This window comes from Haliotis asinina, chromosome 1 (assembly GCF_037392515.1).
Source record: "Haliotis asinina isolate JCU_RB_2024 chromosome 1, JCU_Hal_asi_v2, whole genome shotgun sequence".
Classification (NCBI taxonomy): domain Eukaryota; kingdom Metazoa; phylum Mollusca; class Gastropoda; order Lepetellida; family Haliotidae; genus Haliotis; species Haliotis asinina.
The window spans coordinates 21205660-21225579 of NC_090280.1; the positions used below are offsets into that span (position 1 = coordinate 21205660).

The 19920-nt window shown below is 38.1% G+C and overlaps 1 protein-coding gene across 2 annotated transcripts in view; it reads right to left on the reverse strand.

The window, feature by feature from the left end:
- Nucleotides 1–17887, reverse strand: part of LOC137288581 (uncharacterized) — a 32449-nt gene extending 14562 nt beyond the window's left edge. The window contains exon 1 of one of the 2 annotated variants that reach the window (XM_067820799.1): nucleotides 16944–17866. In XM_067820799.1, coding sequence (XP_067676900.1) covers nucleotides 16944–17745 — 802 coding nt within the window. In that variant the 5' untranslated portion in view covers nucleotides 17746–17866. Of the gene's footprint in view, nucleotides 1–16943 lie in introns of both variants that reach the window. The other variant, XM_067820798.1, reaches the window with a different exon arrangement.
- Nucleotides 17888–19920: the final 2033 nt, after the last annotated feature.

Below are 19920 nucleotides of genomic sequence, written 5' to 3' on the forward strand. Positions count from 1 at the left end.
CCACATTTCATTACAATTAGATTTTCATGGAGATTAGCAACACTTTGTTTTCAATTAATTTATTTTCACTCATTTCCATGTGCAGAATATTCTACATTCCACAGAATCAGAAATTCTGAGGAATTCAAATACATATACAAAAATTACATAAGGATTTCTTTCAAATTGTCAGTCAATTTCAGGGATTTGTTTCTGACAAACTTGGTAAATTGGGAAGGACAATCCAATTCGTCATGTCCAACATGTCCCAAACCTGGACAGTTTTCAATATTTATTTTTTAAAATGAATTATATTTTTTATGAACAGTATTCCAATTGCTAGTGACACAGCATATGAGACAGATGGTGACACTCTCTGAGCAACAGATGAAAAAACATCAGTTAGAAGGTGACTAGTTATGCATCCACACTGAACTCCTGCACTCCACAGTGACCTCATGTCACGTCTACCATGAACAACATCACTAAGCTCAAGACCTATTTACAACCATAACTTCCATTATCAGGCAACACCAATGTTTCATAATCTGATCTCAGTGGACGGTTTTGACCTTCATCTATTACTCCCTCTACGGAAAATGTTTTTGATCATTTTAAGCTAACACTCCTTTCACTATGCTCTGCAGGGAGTTCAGGAGTGTTATGATCCCCAGTGAGTCTAGGGCCCTTTTCTTGAAACTAACTTAAGTTTTCACTCAAATCTCAAAATGACTGCATTTTTTAATCCACCAAACTCAAGTTGTCTCATGTAGTTGGAATTTTATACCGATTTCAGTTCATTCTGTGAAATGTGTTTTCTCAAATTTGAGTAAAACTCAGACTCAAGTTTGTTTTGAGAAATCCGGGCCAGGAGTGCTTTGATCTCCAGGGGTTCCATGTGTGCCATGATCCCCAGTGAGTCCAGGAGTCTGTTCCAGTATCCACTGCAGCAGAAGGTCCGACTCTTCCACACTCTGGATGAGCTCTGTGCAACTCATTTGAGTAAACACATCACTTTCTGCCCTGGTTTGCTGTTCTGATAATGTTCTCTCAGGAATGTTATGACTTTGAAGAGAGCAATAACTTTTAGGGACATCAGGCTCTGCTAAGCTCTTCTTAGGAAGGACATCTTGTAATGCAGGAGTCCACCTTGGATGGTCAACTGCTGATACAGAGATGTTTTGTTCTGCTGAGCTGTCCTGTGTTTGGTTATTTGAAACAAAGGTCCTTGAAGTGAGGACATCACATTCTACAGACCTGCCCTGGCTTTGGGAACTTGGAACTAAGTTCTCTGCAGTAATGAGGTCCTGTTCTGTGGTGATTCTTTGGGTGTCTGCTATTACAGGCTGGCTGTTGGCATCATCTAAGGTTGAAAACCCTGAGACTCCAAAACTAAACTCTCTGGTCTGAGGAAATTCAGTGCCAAACACAGGGACTTTGTATGTCTTCTGAGATGATGCTTGGGATAGATAACGTGAAGGAAAATGTGCTTGTTTTGGATAAACGCTTGCTTCAGGGGTAAGTTTATGAGCATTCACAGTAACTACAGACTCTGATATTTGACCTTGTCTATGGCAAAGTGATATTTGACTAGGCTGAGGTGAGAATGAAATTTGACCCTGGCTGGACAATTTGGATATTTGACCATGTCTGGGTGATTTGGTCACCTGACCAGGTCTGGGACAATTGGACATTTGACCCTGTTCGTAAAAGTGTAATAAGGATTGATTTGACATACGAGTAGGTCTGGATGTCAGTGACATCAAACCTGGACTGGGTTGATGAAACATAGAAATAAGTCCATGATCAGAAGTGACATTAGTGGGCACAGTCGATGTGTGAACAGACTGGACCTGATGTTGAGTGAAAGGGATGGCTGGAGCTGGGGCTGGGGCTGGGGCTGGGGTTGGGGCTGGGGATAAGCATACTGAGGAGGATTCCTTAGGGGGCAGATAAGAACTGAGAGGAAAACCCATCACATGGGATGGAGCTTGACACTCATGGGTCATTGAACTCTCAGATCTTGGGAGGACATCTATCCTAGTCTGAGTCTGATCTGAGCCCAAACTTGATTGGGAATATGTTGATTGTGGTGTGCTTGAGGTGTTTAATACAGCTGACTTACTGAGAGTCTGGCCTATGCTGGTGATGGGCTGGCCATCTCCCTCTTGCAGTGAATAGGCCTCTAGTCCAGGCGCTGATGTAAAGACTTGAGGTATGGTGGCATTGGGCAGTCTGTGAGACATGGCTCCTGTGAGAGACATTTGTGGTATAAGGGCAGTTTGTGCTTGAGTCGGACTCACCCATCCCCAAGTCTCTGCAGAGGTTGCCCTCATAATAGGGCTAGTGGAAATCAATTCTTTAGATGCAGCTTGGTTTTGAGATGGAAGAATCATTGTTGACATGCTCAGTGTGTGCTGAGTGGGTGGTTCAAGTTGCTGAGATGAGGATGAGGCTAAGGAAGAACTGTCAAGCAATTGCGTAAACTCTCTGGATACCTTTTCAACTTGATGAGGAAGTGTTGCTCTGGACATGTCGGTCATTTCTGCCTGGACACTGGCTACCCATCTCTGAGTCATTGTTGTAGATGTGGTCATGGTTTGACTGGTGGCTAATGCCACCTTGGATTCAGGCTCAGGAGGAAAGGTCTGTACAGGTACTTGTGATCCAACATTAGCATTGTTTCCCTGGCCTGGCATTGCTGTCATGAGAGGACGCAAACTGGAAAATCCTATATTTTTGGACTCTACTGGATTAGGAACTGTGGATTCACGTAACTCAAATTGTCCAAAATCTGTTGAAAATCCATGGGAGGTTTTTGTTTCCTGTGACCTGCTCCCTGTCAGATTTGGATTGGCTATAGTGTGAACTGAAGAGTGTACTGGTGAATTCAGGGCAAGAGACCCATGTGCTTCTTGGTGATAAAATGAGGATGAGGATCCTGATGAATCCACACTTGAGCAGGAAAACCGCTGACGCATCTGTGTACCTCTTGTTTCATTGTAGCCAGGACTGACAGAGAAAGATGGAGCTGGCAACCATTGGTATCCAAAGGAACTTGAAGTAGCTGACATTGGGTCCAGAGTCTGCAAATCCACTCTCTGTAAATCAGATGGTAGGTTCTGAGAATGGCCAGTGAAGGTTTTTAGAAATTCTGGCATGATCTCAGATGTCCTTGGTGTGTACTGGTTCCAGCCTGGGGTGACCTCGGTTGAGATCACTGGTGTAGTTTCATCAGTCTGAGATGAGCTATAACTTGACCAAGATGCCTCAGTGTCTGTGACAGAGGTTGCACATGCTCTCTTTGCTGCAGAGCAATCTGATGTAGATGGACCCAGGCAAGTCCTCTTCTTTTGGGTGATATTGCAGGTCGGGCATGTCTGACAGAATCGGGTTATTATCTGCTTGGTCACCATACACCAACGATCCTTCACCTGAAAGAAAAAATACATTCAGATTGTAACATCGAATATATATCATCTCTGAGATAGTGAGGTTAGTTTTATTCCACACTCAGCGATATTCCAGCTATATAATGGCAGTCTGTAAATAATTAATTTTGGATCAGACAATCCAATGACAAGTAGCATGAGCATCGATCTACGCAATTGGGAAGGCATAACATGAACTAGCCAAGTCAACTGCCCTATCCTGTTAGTTACTGGGTTACTGAAGATCAATTCTAATCTGTATTTTCATGGGCAATATCTTCTGTGACATAAGTGTACCATTTAACTACTACATGTCTATATCTCCCATCCCTCAAATGGACCTATAACAACAGGGTCATTATGAATATAGGGTGTATAACAAATCACCCTCTAAGTGATTCTTTTTTTTTCAGTTGTTGTTTCATGCTACGCTTGCAATTTTACAGATAAATGATAGCGGTCTCTAAATAATTGAGTGTGGACCAGACAATCCAGTGATTGACATCATGAGCATCACACTATATTAATGGTTCACACCATCAGACTTGCACATATATCTATTACAACCTTATTGCAAAAATGTATAAACTGAAAGTTGATCCTATTTTGAAATGTGTTATAACATTATCTTGAAAAGAAAAATTAAACCGAAGATGTTGTTTCACTCTACAAATGTTTAACTGCATGCTTAATAAAAACATTAACTTGGTCAAGCTAAAATATTTGTAGGCATATAAGAAATATCAGGCATATCAAACTCTATTTTTTGCATTAAGTTACATAAGATATTTACTTAAAAATATTTTGCATATATTTCCAAGGAAACGTTCCTCTGTGTAACGGTAGATGATGAGCAAAAGGTTTCCCTGTTCATCCAGTGATTAAAAGGCACATAAAACACTGGGTCAAGTTATGGGACATGCCATTTACAGCTACCCCCAAAATATAATAATATGGTAAGTGAGTGAGTATGGTGTTACACTGATTTAGCAATAGTCCAGCAACATCATGGTGGAAGGAGGGAGGGGGACAGAGAGACACCAGAAATGACCTTCACACATTGTACCCATAGTCGCCAGTTATGGCAAGCATGGGTTGCTGAAGGCCTGTTGTAACCCAGGACATTCACGGGGTGCATATCAGACAATCTGAACAATAGCAAGTTCAAGTTCACAAAAGTCATTAAATGTTTCAGTCGCCATCAAGCAGTCAGTCAATCAATCGAGGTTACTTTAGGATATAAACATTCTACATTATTTCATGAATGACATGAGAAATTCTGAAATGATGATAACAGTTACATTCAGTCATGAGAAAACATCAATTTACACGATAATGATTCCCTTCAGCCGCAAAATACAAAAAACGTGATTGGCAACAGTGAACAGGCTGGACACACTGGCAAATGGCTAATTAAGTATCACAATTAATTCTGATTCATTAATTCAATTAACAGTAGACTGATTTTGTAAATATTGCTAAAATATGACGATATCTGTCGTATACATATGTCGCACTGGCGTAGTTTCCAGATTAACAAATCACTATACTGAAAACTACTCAACGGAATAATGTTATCTTCTAAATGTACATTTAAGGAAATTGAAACAAACTTGTTCTCTGTTGCCGTAAGTAGTACCTTAATATGGATCAGGTACATTGTTTGATTTCAATACACACTGTACAATGGAGGAAGGGGAGGGTGTATGTGTGCGTTTTTTGTGTTGGCAAGGGTGAGCTCCCTCCCTTTTGCCCTCAATGTATATTTGAAGACCACTGAAACACACGTGGAAACAGCTGTTGAAAGTGAACAGTGCATTCTCTGCCCCCACCCTCCCTCTCTCTCTCCCTCTCTCTCTCACACACACACACGGATGCACACATGCGTGAGCTCATACACACACATACAATGACAATTTTCAATATGGTACTATAATGAAATGTTCTTTCCAGTCTAATACTTTCTGTGGGGAGAAACCACATCAAGATTCGAACCCAAACTCAAATCATTCTCATTCAAAATACATTAATGAAAAAAATAATACTATTTTCCAGGATTTGACACTTAGGTTAGTATCTTAGAACCATTTTTTATACATTTATGAAAATAAAATGTTTCTTTCAAGTCAACATTATGGGGTTATTTTTTTATATATTTTTTTGTTTCATCAAATTAATCCCCAAACACAAATTAATCTCATTCAAAATACATTTATGAAAAGCTAGTAATAATAATATTTTGGGGGGAGTATCATGTATCAGTCCCTTGTTTTTTTATACAGTTAGGTTGATTTAATAATGAAAGGTTTTGCCAGTTTAGTACTTTAAGTAGAGGGCCATTCAGGATTCGAACCCACACTCAAATAATCATTGTAATACAATCTACAAAACATAATGTGACTTACCAGCCTCCATGTCCCTTCTTTACTATGCTTGGCCTCCTGGTGACATTTGAAAATCTCGTCAAAATACTTTTCTTTGATGAGAACTGGCAGCTCCTTAGTTTCCTTCTTGGGTCTCTTCCTCACACCATCCAGATCTTCCTCTTCTTGCTCGCTTTCCACTCTTCTTCTTTGTCTATTCCTTCGTTGCATTTCCTGCTTTCTTCGCTTTTCAATCAATTTGTCCGGATTCGACAAAAGAACTTTGACACCATCTAATCCACACTTAACCGAAAATCCCTTAGCCCAGTCTTTAAAATGGGCATCACCTGTTGGACAGCGTTCATATTTTCGAGATTCAACAGCTTGAATAGTTTTATCATACAATTCCTTGTCAATATACCTCTTTTCTTGATGGTTTTTGCCTGCGTTAGATTTATCAATTTCTAAGAGCTTATAAAATTTATCTCTTGGGTCAGGAGGCTCCATGGCTGTCACAACGAATGCTTGGCCATGGCTTTCTGAGTGGAATATACACATGTTTTCAAGTTTCATCTGCAGTGGGAATTATGTTTCTAATTTAGAACTAGGAATCACAACAGTAAGAATTCATATTTGGGAATTTCTTTGACTATTTTTATAAATGGAGAGAGTCACCTGGTGATTCAGTATCACAGGCGTGTATTGCGTAATCAATATCGCTGACCTACATTCCTACTGCAATGAATGACTGGTACATTTCAGTGAAGCCACTCATGCACATAGCCCACTCGTCTAAAGAGGATGCATATCTTACTTCCACTTTGTAACATATGAACCTATTCCTGAAATTTGTTTACTAAATACCTCGTCAACCTACACGATTAGAAAACACAGCTAAATGTATCTCATGCTGGGATTCCCCCTGTGAGCTGTGCAGTCAACTTCCTGTTTCTAGTCAGTTGGACCCACTTGACTGGTCAGTGTGGAGGTATGGACTAACATGTGCAGGTGTCATGAGACTACTGATTTCAACTGTCAGTATATGTTACTAGAAACTGAAACACTATCATGGATGCTGATATATAAATTAAAAAAAGACGATTATTGAATATGCTTGTATGAAACACAATTTAATCAATTCAGGAAGTAATGTGAGTGAAAGTGGCTGTGACTTACCAAATATTACCTAAACATTCTCAAGAAGTGAGTTAGAGAATTGGTAGAGAATGTGACATCAGACCATGTACGTGACATCGATCAGCTGACCTTCGAGAATTATTCAATGGGGAAGCATGTAATATCTAAGTGAGTGACACCCACTCCCCACTTTAAAATTCATGCACAAAGTAAGTGACACTCTACCCATCCCTACTGCATGTCATCTACAAAATCAGTAAACCCCTTCTTTCTATATGTTTTAAATACTCTTTTTTTAACATTTTATATACAAAATTGATTATTACCCCCCACTTACCCCCAAGAGCAATATAGGTGGAGTAACCCATCTAAAAATAAAATCCCCTCCTTCTTCCCCTCCCATAAATTATTGATGTTCCCCTATAGATAGCCATCACTCTATATAGTGTTAAGTAGCCACATTAGAAACTCATATTTGTTGGACTGTTTCAGATAAGATTAAAAGAGTGAATGAGTTTGTTTTATGCCACTTTTATCAGCTTTCAAGCAATGGTTTCATATGTTGGGAATCAAACCTGGGCCCTCAGTGTGACAAGCAAACATCTTGAAGTTGAACACTCGGTTTCATACTGGGAGACATAATGTCTTTTATGCAAGATTTGGATCATCAACACATAAATACTATCCAGATTTATGTCATGACTGCATATTAGTGTTGGAGATTGGTTAAAATCTTCTAATTGATGATTGATTCTTTACAACCAATCAGTCACCGAAAGTAACTGGTTGGTGTTAAATTTTCCTGGTTATGTTTACTAGTGCACAAAAAAGCTATAGAAAAAACAAGCAGTTTCTGTTTTTTTCACAAGTTGCACAATATGCAATTAAACTTTTCACTGAATGAGTGAGTGAGTTTAGTCATATGCTGCACTGAGCAATTTTTCAGCTATAGGACGGCGGTCTGTAAATAATCGTGTCTGAACCAGACAATCCAGTGATCAATAGCATGAGCATTGTTATCTGCAACTGGGAACCAATGATGTGTCAACCAAGTCAGCTAGTCTGATCACCAGATCCCGTTAGTCGCATCTTACGACAAGCACAGTTGCTTTTTATGGCAATCATGTATTGCTGAAGGCCTATTTAACTTCAAGGGTCTACAAACTTCACATCTTAAATGGTGATTAATACGTTTGGAACATAAGTTTCCTGGAGTCTTTAAAACAGATTCAATCATGACAGGGTATGAGCTTGCAATGTGTTTCTGAAATGTAAATTGTTTGTGTTCAATAATGAGAAAATATGATTAACTGCTTGGTTGCTTAGTCACTGCAGCTTATCTTCCATTAGTTCAAGTAAAGGACCACCACTAATACATATAAGAATGGTTATACTAAGGGCTTTATATACATTTTGATAGGTTTACAAGGCCACAAGACAAAAAGAGGATTTAGAATGAAATATATCAACAATCTGAGAAAGGGGGAAGGGCAATGCCACGAAATAAGCCAAATCGTAAAACTTTATCACTGCTGATCTTAGGAAATGGTGATAAAAGATTATCATCTTTACTGAAATCAAGAAAAAATTCATTATCTTTCCTTTGTCAACATTCTACTATACTGTGAACTTATATATAAGCATATTTTTCATTCACTTGTTGAACAATGTTTAAGCTGAATTTTCACGTTGTTATGTTCCTAAGAAATGGGGTATAAGAGGGATGGGAACAAGTGAAAGTGATTTCAGCTGAAAATCAGCTGGGGGGAGGGTCCCCAACAGGGTCCTGGATTGAGTGAATTTTATTTAAATATGTGGACTTCTGTGGATTTGTGGATAACTGCCATCCCTGGTATAAAATGTATAAATATCTATACATTGAAATCAAGAAAAAACTAATTATCCTTCACTATTTAGAGATTCCATTTAAATGATAACTAAGAGCATATTTTTGATTCATTTGTAGCTGAACTTTCTGGAGACTGAATTTGTAGGTTTTTCTGTTCATAGGGACTGTGGAATATATTTGCATGAAAATCCTTACTCAAATCAAGAAACAATTCATATCTGAATTAGTTAACTTTGAACTTATTTTTCTTTCATTTAAATCTGAACACTCAGTCATTTTCAAAGGAAATGGCCACTATATAAATATCAAACATCCTGTAGTCTAATCAACTTACAATATATTATTTTGTGTGGCAATTGTTCGATTATGGTGTAGTGTTTTTCTGTCCATTATATACATTTATAAAAAACATGCAAGATTTACATGACAATCTGATAATTTTAAGATTCCAAGTTGCAGATTCTTACAGGCTTCTGACAAGATCTATATTAGTGATTTTTTATAATTCTTTCATGTTTAAATTCAGTTAATGAAGTCATTCTCATGTGACAGTGGCCATGAGGAAATTCATTCTGGCTCATTAATATGAAACATATTTGTTCGTTCCTTGAGGGCAGAATGACTGTGTAAGAAAGCTGAGCAGTATCACAAGGGGCATTCATTCATTCATGAGTGAGTTTATTTTTTTACGAAGCACTCAGCAAATTTCCCGCTACATGGGAGAGTTCTGTAAATAATTGTGTCTGGACAAGGCAATCCAGTGATCAATAGCATAACGTGTCAACCAAATCACTGACAAGCATAGGTTCCTGAAGATCAATTCTAGCAAAGATCTTCATTGGTCAGTCAATGAGAGTCACATGACCCAGGACTGAATAATCTCAACTAAGTAGAACAGCAGGCTTTGTTTAGTTCTCAATCCTTTAAACTCTGTTAGAAAGGATAAAGTAGTAAGACAAAGTTATTATATCAGTAGGTTTAACACTGACACAAACTATATCAAAACTGATAAAAATCAGCTGCCCATTTGATTTCAGACTATTTTTTATTAAATGCAATAAATATGCAGTTCATTGTTTTATAGTGGGGTTCAGGGGAGTTATTATCCTGCCATTTAAACAATACACTTCCTGCTTTTTTCACTGCCTGGTAAGAAGGATTTTTACATTGATACAAAATATACTAAAATGAACAACAGCTGTTTGTCAGAATTTGGCTTAATTTGAGCTGTGTCATTTGACTTTCACCCACTTATATAAAACACAACTTTTTACTTCATTGTGGGGATGAGATTCAGTAGTGTCATGTTATTGAAACCACTGGCTTTTGGTTTTTCTTGTCTGGTTAGAGGGATATTATTCTCCCCAAACTTGTTTTCTTTCCAGCAGGATTTATGGTGTTGTTTTAAGATCATATGAACCAATCAGATCCTGACAATCTGACATGGCAGGGGTTCAGTTTTTTTAAAAGCCACTTGTGACCTTATGAAAGTAACTTGTTCTGACTAACCATGCTAATTTTCCCTGATATTTATGACTCTTTCATGATGCTGTAATTATGAAAGAATGATAAATCAACATAGTATCTGATGTTAATGTTTAGTGGACTATTTACTGAGAAGTGATAAATAGCAAAGAAAGATAACTCTACTTTGTTATCATTGTGAAATTAAATGGCTACATTTTGAGCAGATATTAAATGAAATCAAAGTTTACTTGTAGTTTGAAACCATAAGGAGAAATTATCTGGCAGCCCATGGACAAGTAAGATACCATTATTTTATTGCCTGAAATGAAAACTGACTTATCCAGGGCATTGGGTGATGGGATTTTTCAATCTATGCATGGGGGTGAGACATAAATGAACATGTTACACAGATAACTGAAATATTTGTGTGTGTTAGAAACTGTTTCAGAAACTGTGATTTATGTGATTATGCTCCAAAGAAATTATGAAGATGTGTTGAAATAGTGAGTAAGTAATGGGTGAGCAGCTGATGGACTGATTGAGGGGTTGAGTGAGAGAGTGAGTGGTTGATTGTGAGAGTGAGAGAGTGAAAGGGAGAGAGAGTGATGAGATTGAGTGAGAGTGAATGAGTGGTTGTGAGTGAATGAGAGTGAATGGTTGAGTGAGAGAGTGAATGAGTGAGAGAGTGAATGAGTGGTTGAGTGAATGATTGAGTGAGAAAGTGAATGAGTCGTGAGTGAATGAGTGAGAGAGTGAATGAGTGGTTGTGAGTGAATGAGTGAATGAGAGTGAATGGTTGAGTGAGAGAGTGAATGAATGGTTGTGAGTGAATGAGTGAATGAGAGTGAATGGTTGAGTGAGAGTGAATGAGTGAGAGAGTGAATGAGTGGTTGTGAGTGAATGATTGAGTGAGAAAGTGAATGAGTGAGAGAGTGAATGAGAGAGTGAATGAGTGGTTGTGAGTGAATGAGTGGTTGTGAGTGACTGATTGAGTGAGAATGTGAATGAATGAGGAGTGAATGATTGAGAGAGAGAGTGAATGGTTGAGTGAGTAAGCAGTTGAGTGTTTATATATTTCTTCAGTCAGCAATAACCTGTAAATAATTTAAGATAGTCTGACCACCCAATCTCTATAAATGCTGGGTTTGACATCAATATTCGGTACTGTATCACAGGAAACTCCTTCAGACATTCACTGCCCAGTTTGACAAGAATAATTGATTCACTGTCTGCTGTATCACACTATGTAAAGTAAAATTCCAGCAGTATGACGTTTATCTTTGAACAATCAAGTGACTGATATCATGAGCATCAAAATATGAGGATGACATATCTCAACAAACTTACGAAAATATAACAAACTAATAACATTAGTGACCTCTCGTAAGGCAGACGGATTTCTGGAGACCAATTCTAACCTGGATATTAAGTAAACATTATGAAAAAAATCCATTCAAACTCTATGAAGGTTCTTTTACAATGGCTGAATCCTCATAAGGTGAAACTGTAAATTACACAGTTCACATCTTCCCTTTGATTGAGACTTTGAAAAACCCTTGAAATTTCTGAATTCCAAAATTGAGTTTGCATATACCGTGTATATCTGCGTATAATGCGACCCCGCGTATAATGCGACCCCTCTCTACACCCCTTCAAAATCAAAGATTACTCATATAAATCATATAAATCATACATCCTGTGTATGACCTTGGATGAAGCACATCACCTGCGCAATACAAAAGTGTTCAGGTATAACTGTTCACTAGTAAAGTAAAGTAGCGTGTTCATGGAACATTTTCCTTGTGTTTTGGGGGGTCAAATTTCATTGTGCGAAAATATTTACCTACAAAAGAAATTGGCACAAGTTATTTTTGGGTTAACAAATGTTATTAACACATATGTTATCTCCTCTTCTTTCTAAATGTGTCATCATTTAAAAATTCTAAAGACTTTCTGGGCAGTTTGTGTACAAGCCTTTAAGCATGAAACTCAATGTGTGTTACTGCAGGTCTTGTTAAATTTAAGTAATATAACTGGAATAGTGTCAGAATTTGGCTTAATTTGAGCTGTGTCATTTGACTTTCACCCACTTATATAAAACACAACTTTTTACTTCATTGTGGGGATGAGATTCAGTAGTGTCATGTTATTGAAACCACTGGCTTTTGGTTTTTCTTGTCTGGTTAGAGGGATATTTTTCTCCCCAAACTTGTTTTCTTTCCAGCAGGATTTATGGTGTTGTTTTAAGATCATATGAACCAATCAGATCCTGACAATCTGACATGGCAGGGGTTCAGTTTTTTTAAAAGCCACTTGTGACCTTATGAAAGTAACTTGTTCTGACTAACCATGCTAATTTTCCCTGATATTTATGACTCTTTCATGATGCTGTAATTATGAAAGAATGATAAATCAACATAGTATCTGATGTTAATGTTTAGTGGACTATTTACTGAGAAGTGATAAATAGCAAAGAAAGATAACTCTACTTTGTTATCATTGTGAAATTAAATGGCTACATTTTGAGCAGATATTAAATGAAATCAAAGTTTACTTGTAGTTTGAAACCATAAGGAGAAATTATCTGGCAGCCCATGGACAAGTAAGATACCATTATTTTATTGCCTGAAATGAAAACTGACTTATCCAGGGCGATGGGTGATGGGATTTTTCAATCTATGCATGGGGGTGAGACATAAATGAGCATGTTACACAGATAACTGAAATATTTGTGTGTGTTAGAAACTGTTTCAGACACTGTGATTTATGTGATTATGCTCCAAAGAAATTATGAAGATGTGTTGAAATAGTGAGTAAGTAATGGGTGAGCAGCTGATGAACTGATTGAGGGGTTGAGTGAGAGAGTGAGTGGTTGATTGTGAGAGTGAGAGAGTGAATGGGAGAGAGTGATGAGATTGAGTGAGAGTGAGTGAGTGGTTGTGAGTGAATGAGTGAACGGTTGAGTGAGAGAGTGAATGAGTGGTTGAGTGAATGATTGAGTGAGAAAGTGAATGAGTCGTGAGTGAATGAGTGAGAGAGTGAATGAGTGGTTGTGAGTGAATGAGTGAATGAGAGTGAATGGTTGAGTGAGAGAGTGAATGAGTGAGAGAGTGAATGAGTGGTTGTGAGTGAATGATTGAGTGAGAAAGTGAATGAGTGAGAGAGTGAATGAGTGAGGGAGTGAATGAGTGGTTGTGAGTGAATGAGCGGTTGTGAGTGAATGATTGAGTGAGAATGTGAATGAGTGAGGAGTGAATGATTGAGTGAGGGAGTGAATGGTTGAGTGAGTAAGTAGTTGAGTGTTTATATATTTCTTCAGTCAGCAATAACCTGTAAATAATTTAGGATAGTCTGACCACCCAATCTCTATAAATGCTGGGTTTGACATCAATATTCGGTACTGTATCACAGGAAACTCCTTCAGACATTCACTGCCCAGTTTGACAAGAATAATTGATTCACTGTCTGCTGTATCACACTATGTAAAGTAAAATTCCAGCAGTATGACGTTTATCTTTGAACAATCAAGTGACTGATATCATGAGCATCAAAATATGAGGATGACATATCTCAACAAACTTACGAAAATATAACAAACTAATAACATTAGTGACCTCTCGTAAGGCAGACGGATTTCTGGAGACCAATTCTAACCTGGATATTAAGTAAACATTATGAAAAAAATCCATTCAAACTCTATGAAGGTTCTTTTACAATGGCTGAATCCTCATTAGGTGAAACTGTAAATTACACAGTTCACATCTTCCCTTTGATTGAGACTTTGAAAAACCCTTGAAATTTCTGAATTCCAAAATTAAGTTTGCATATACCGTGTATATCTGCGTATAATGCGACCCCGCGTATAATGCGACCCCTCTCTACACCCCTTCAAAATCAAAGATTACTCATATAAATCGTATAAATCATACATCCTGTGTATGACCTTGGATGAAGCACATCACCTGCGCAATACAAAAGTGTTCAGGTATAACTGTTCACTAGTAAAGTAAAGTAGCGTGTTCATGGAACATTTTCCTTGTGTTTTGGGGGGTCAAATTTCATTGTGCGAAAATATTTACCTACAAAAGAAATTGGCACAAGTTATTTTGGGGTTAACAAATGTTATTAACACATATGTTATCTCCTCTTCTTTCTAAACGTGTCATCATTTAAAAATTCTAAAGACTTTCTGGGCAGTTTGTGTACAAGCCTTTAAGCATGAAACTCAATGTGTGTTACTGCAGGTCTTGTTAAATTTAAGTAATATAACTGGAATAGTGTTTAAGTGAGTGATTGTGTTTAGCTTTATGCTGCTTTTGTCAATATTCCAGCAAAATCACAGCATGGGGACACCAAAAATGGGCTTCACACATTGTACCCGTGTGGGGATCCAAACCGAGTTTTCTGCAAGATTAGTGAATGCTGTTAGTGTTACCACCAGGCCGCCCTACTGTCCTGAATAGTGTTAAAAGCAGCATAAAACCCAACTCACTCAATCACCCACTCATTCTTCACATTCTGCGCAACTGATTGTTCACATGCAACCGTATGAGGCATGTCATCATCATGTCTTATATCAGCCATTCAATAATTCATATTGTTCCTGGGTCCAGTTTATTGGGTATTTGAAATTAGTTAACTGACATCTAAATAAAAACTTATTCTGTGTATGTTTCTCTTTCAGATGGTATTTGGCTCCATCTCTTAATCATAGTTCATGTTACATAATCTTACAGATAAATGGTGAGATTTTTGAATTACAGAGTGCAACACAAGGCAGTTTAGGTCTGGCTTAAAAGATAAATCATTGGAAATGTTATCAACTAGTGGGGTTATTAACGTGTAAATAATATACTGATATACCGTATAAATTGTGTCATAAAAAATATGATCAATACACTGCTGCAATGAAATTTACCCAATACAGAAATGTCAGTCCTCTGTCCACTAATGCAAAGAATGGACGCAGGAAGTTACACATACTGCATCCCCCTGGGCGCACATCAATACTCACTGTTTAAAATTTGTGGTAAAAATATGTAGTTCTTGCAATGAAACCTTACAGTACAATCTGATACAAGTGAGCAAATGAAACAGGCACCAATTATACAATGATCAAGATGATTGTGAGTACATCCTGTTGTGACATACAAGCAAACATGATGCTTATGTTGTTGCTTGCAGGAGTTGTTTATGTTTCTTTAACAAATATAACAATTAGAACCATACTGTCTAAGTTAAATTTCATAGGAATATTGATTAAGCTCTAGAGTTCATTGATAACCACTGAGGCAAGAGAGACAGGTCTATGGACTGATTCTTCACTCGACCGCTCCAGCACTAAACAGAAAACAAGCTGAAAAGACAACACCTGGTTACAATGAACAAGCAGGGATGGATCCTGACGGGGAATATCGAGGTGCACACACCAGTTTCTGCCCTAAAAAGGTTTTCCCTGAGGAGTATTTTCTCCTATCCTTTGGACTTCATGACACGTGTACACCCTCCTCCAAAATCCTGAGTCCGCCCCCTGACAGGGTAGAACATTACACAATGAAAAACAACTGCATTTTGGAAAATGTTCAGCCTTACTTAGAAGTAACCCAGAATGAAATATGTGGTTGTAAACACATTTAAGTGCTAAATAGTCAGCACAAAGACAAACGCAATTTTTTAAATATTGATTGCATTCAAGAAATACAGCTGTCTAATCCGGCACTCATTGGTACTGAAGAAATAATCCGCTTAGGCAATGTGCCGGATTGCGGAGCTGATGACAAATGTACAAGCCACGGAAGGGACTTGGATTTTCTGCTGGTGTTGACAACTTGCTGGAATAGACAGATGCCAGTTTCTACAACTTCCACTGTACAAGATATGCACAGCATGGCTATCAGTAATGTTTTGAATCTAGAAACCAGCAAAAAAAAACATGACAAGTGATTGATACACTAGCATGGTTTCACACATATTGCACCCATGTAGGGATATGAAGCTGGAACTTTGGTGTGATGAGCACACACTTTAACCACAAGGCTATCCCACCACCCAGCTTTATCAACGTCTTTCCTGTAACATTGATGCACGATGTGCAGGGGCTGTCATCATGACTGATTATAAATGTAAACTAAGTTAAGAAAATGACAGAAGTAACCTGACCATAGTTTCAGTCTTGTTACAGTATGCCTGAAATATAGAGACCTTGGGGAAATATAGAATAGTTTGTAGACATATCTCCAGGGGTTTCGTGCCTCATGCCGGCTAAATACTTCAGTGGGCATTTTGTCATTTTAATGCATGAATGAATGCTCAAATTTTTAGTTAGTTGTTTGTTCAGAATCAGTTTTGCATCAGTAATGTAGGATTATTTGCCATCTAAACCAATTACAACCATTAAGAAGAATGTGATACACTGCTCATTAGAATCTAAAGAGTTCTAACAAATTATGACATAGTAATTATAATTTCATAATTATTATTATTAAATAATAATTTGTGCATTCTATAAATCCTTGAATAAGTATGGTAAACCAACAACTCAGAAAAAATACATATTTGACTTAAATATATACACGTATCAAGTCTAACTGCTTAAATTTTATTGAAAAGAAATTTGAAAAAGTTAGTTACTGCTATATATTGCAAATCAAACTTTCATGCTTATTCAAGGATTTAGGATTTAGAATTTAGGCATACAAATAATTTCTTGACAGTAACCTTGAGTTTGTGCACCCTCTGTTTTACTCTCCTGATCTTCACTATCTTCGCTGTGTTCATTGTTTATCAACCTCCTCTTCTTGAAAGGCAATGACTTGTTGTCTTGTTTTGTCTTGTCCCCGCTGTTGGTATCGGGGTGAAATATGGGTATGCTCCCTAATGTTGGCAATGTGCCCAGTGATGGAATGTTCAAACTGGGTAGAGTCAAAGACAAAGTACTTGGTAAACTTGGAATATTTGACACAGTGCTACTTGCATTTGTGACCTGAGGTTCGAGCACTGGCATTTCACCATATTCTGAACTTGAATTTTTCCGCTTCGTTCTAGTTTTCGTGGGCGTTTCTGGTTCAGACTGACCTGATTTAGATTTTCTCCTTGGTGACCGCTTAGGTGCTTGCTCTTGTGCATCACCTTTCGATTTTGACGCCACTCGTGTTGGTTTATTTCGGGAGGAGTCAGTCACGTTGCTTTTTGTCGTGTCATGATTTGTCCTCACACGTGACCTAGATTTTGTCGATTCTGAATTCGGGATTTTGTCCCTTTGGTTCGTTTTTCTGGACCTACCTCTACCTCCTCCTCGCGTCCCTCTGCTAGCAATCCTTTTCGAGGTCCGAGGAGAGGCGGGGGAATCCCCAGGGTTGACGCGCACAACAGACGACAGAGCAGACATCGCCTCAGCGGCCGCCATTCTGTCCGCTAGCTCCTTCGCATCGATGTCAACCTCCATGTTGGTGGAAATAACGCTTCTAAAACACTCTTGTTTGAGGAAACTTGTAGGAAATTCAACTAAAGTGGCTGTCATTGTTGAGGAGGGACACCCTCAAATCCAATTCCCTCTCGAATCGAACCATGGACGAAGTTTGTAATTTCAGCAAACGTAAATTCCCAAGGAAACATGGTTCAGGAAAGCACCGACCTGAGCAGGAGGGAAAGTCCCAGGGAACACGTGACACCGTGCAGCCAATCAAAACTACGTATTCCGAATAATTGGGGATTCCCCCGGTGCATTAGGGACTTACGTGGCAGATATAAATAGAAAATATTCATTTCAGCGAGACGGAGTCGCCATATTGCGCAAGGCACAATAGGTGTTTCATGAGTTTGTATCACGTGAGACGAACAATTTCTGTTTATATCAGGTCCTTCTCATCTTCTGTTCCTTCATTTTTGTTAGTGTGAGTTCAGATCAAGGAGATATCTACTAAAATCGCCATTTTTCCTTCAAAGTTGTCTCCCCTCGTCCTAAGCGACATGGATTGCGTGGAAAAACCAGTTTTGTATTTTCGGAGGTCGAAAACATGGCGGGTGTCAGTTGTGCAATATTGAGAAAGATGTTCAAGCTAATCTTTCGTATATGTCGATTTCATACATTTATCTAAAGTGTATATTATATTGTCTCATCGTCGTTGTTATCTGAGTAAAATGTAAATGGTGGTGATTTATTGATTACGAAAAACCAGTCCACGTATGCTGTGACCGCGTAACGTTCAGCTCGCTTGCCCCAATGCGTCATTTGAATTTGAATGGCTGTCGCAGTAGGCCAGTCTCTCGATGGTTGAATACATCCTGTTTTCCTGGAAAACAACCACAGTCATCTATAGCTATATCAAACCGAAACTTCACGAGCTTCACGGTGCTGTTTGAATTTTTCTGATTATTTTTTACTGAATACTTTGCATCTACTATTAAACCAGAAACCATACACATATTTTTATAGTGTGCATATTATGTGCATATCGGATTTAAGACGATTTCAATTTTTCTTTAATTGTTTATGACTTATATAGGACGTTATTCTACTGATATTCGGCACTGCTCTTTTGATGGCGGTAACACTTAGTCTCTGAATATATACTGTGGGTAAAAATATATAGGATCAAATGCATGGACAAGTGTACCTTTACTTTTTCCAAGGTTTCTTCTCAAGCTTTGTATCGCATAGCTTGTGTAGAAACCTGTAAAAAAAATAACGGAACACTTGTGCTTTCTTGTGATCCCTTATTTTATTCCCTCAGTAAATTTAATAGTAACGAATTTAACTTGTATATCCGTTTAAATTGAAAAAAGGAGCCCTATGGAAACCAGAGCTTCGGGACCTGAGGAAAGCTAGACTTTCTTCATTTAGGGTCTTGGCTTTACAGAGAGGGCTTGGCAGTAGGCAAAGTAGTGTGGTTCAAGAACTGTAAGACAGGCTATCCCAATGAATTCAGTGTTTACTTTGAGGAAAACCTGTTTGGTGTTATGGAAGTCGATAATCTTAAGGGTTTTATAGGTCGTTATAAATTGGGGGTTTCATGTCAAAATAAACGAGGGGTTGTAATACTTTGACGGTGGGGTAGTCAAGTGGTTGCTGTGTTTGCATGCTCCCTGCACCTGGGACCGAGCTTCTATTTTCCACATGGGTACAACGTGTAAAGCATTGCTTGTTTCAGCCGCTCAGGCAGTGCTGAAATATTGCTTAAATCGAAGTAAAACGCTCCCTCACCCCCTTCAATTCCCGATTATATAACCCATCAAAAGTTTAGACACACTAGTGTAAATGCAGCTTCAGTCAGCTGTTCTATATTAGATTTTGCAAAATATTCCATACTGTTTAAAGGTACTGTTTACACATGATCTGACGTATCGTAAAACAACTATGTAAATTTGAAAAAAGTTATTGTGAGATCAACAAATGATAAAACACTGTGAAAATTGGCGAATTCTTCAGAAACATTTACACCAAACAGCAGCTGTTCACATGCACGATATATATATATATTTGCAGATGCCTTTCAGCAACTTGATGCATGGTCTTTGTGCATTTGCATAAGGATTTGCAGTAGGTTCACCCATGTTAACTAGTGGAGAAATTCAGCTCCGATGTAACCATATGTATATATATATGTAACATTCAGCGAGTGCTTTTAGTGAGTCTGAACTTTTGGTAGGTAGTATATATTGTGACAGACCACCCTGAATACTATGATCGATGAGG